Below are 895 nucleotides of genomic sequence, written 5' to 3'. Positions count from 1 at the left end.
CATGACCACTCACCATAATCGCCAGCAAGGGTCTCTACCTGGAAAATCTGAGCAAAATTCCAAGGAGTATTGCAATGTTGCCCTCTCTACTACTTATTTAGGGATTGAATTGAGTAACCACAAGAAAGAGGTAGATGAAATTGTTCGATTGGTGTTTGGAACAGAGATTGAACAGGTTGAGCATCTAATTGTAGCAACAACTGAGGCAAATATTGTGGAGGAAGCCGGCAAAATTGTTGCGAAGAGAGCTAACCGGAAGCTGAAAGAAGTCAAGCTGGAGGTCACCATTGAGGTTGAGCAGTCACCCTATGACAAGCTCCCATTTCCACAAAGGGTCCTCACCAAAGCTCAAAATAAGGTGATTTCCAAGTTCAGAAAAGACCTAAGTGATATTGGACTTAAGTTTCCAGCGATTTCGGGTATGCGTGAGGCTCATGTCCAAATGATGCTCATCAAGGACATTGTAGACCACCAAGCAGAAGTAGCAGAGCTTCTCAACATCTCAACTTTGAAACTTGATCCACCAGTCACACCAAAGTTTCTCCCTAAACTAGAATCCCAAGGGAAGTTCACCTTGTCTTGCTCCCTTGGTAAGCTCACCTTTGATGATGCTCTTGTTGATCCTGGTGTAAGTGTGAATGTGATCTCAATGGAGATGGTGCAGAGTCTTGAGATTGAACACATGGAGCCAGATACTTCCTCTCTCACGTTTGGGGATTCTTCTTCTACTACCCCTATTGGTCTCATCAAGGACTTCCCTTTGAAGATTGGATCTTGCACCATCCCTATAGACCTCACTGTCTTGAAGATGGCAACTGAAAACAGAATTCCATTGATCATGGGCACACCATTCCTTACTACTGTGGGTACTTGCATCGATTTTGCCAACAAGAAG

The 895-nt window shown here is 44.0% G+C and overlaps 1 protein-coding gene across 1 annotated transcript in view; it reads left to right on the top strand.

Moving 5' to 3' along the window:
* Window positions 1–101: 101 nt before the first annotated feature.
* LOC106321868 overlaps window positions 102–895 on the top strand; it is a gene marked incomplete at both ends in the record, with an annotated part of 1,002 nt that continues 208 nt past the window's right edge. Inside the window, one exon of the mRNA XM_013760095.1 lies at window positions 102–862. Coding sequence (XP_013615549.1) covers window positions 102–862 — 761 coding nt within the window. The remainder of the gene's footprint in view (window positions 863–895) is intronic.

Source organism: Brassica oleracea, unplaced genomic scaffold (assembly GCF_000695525.1).
Source record: "Brassica oleracea var. oleracea cultivar TO1000 unplaced genomic scaffold, BOL UnpScaffold03438, whole genome shotgun sequence".
Taxonomy (NCBI): Eukaryota; Viridiplantae; Streptophyta; class Magnoliopsida; order Brassicales; family Brassicaceae; genus Brassica; species Brassica oleracea.
This window is presented reverse-complemented; position numbering and strand designations above follow the sequence as displayed.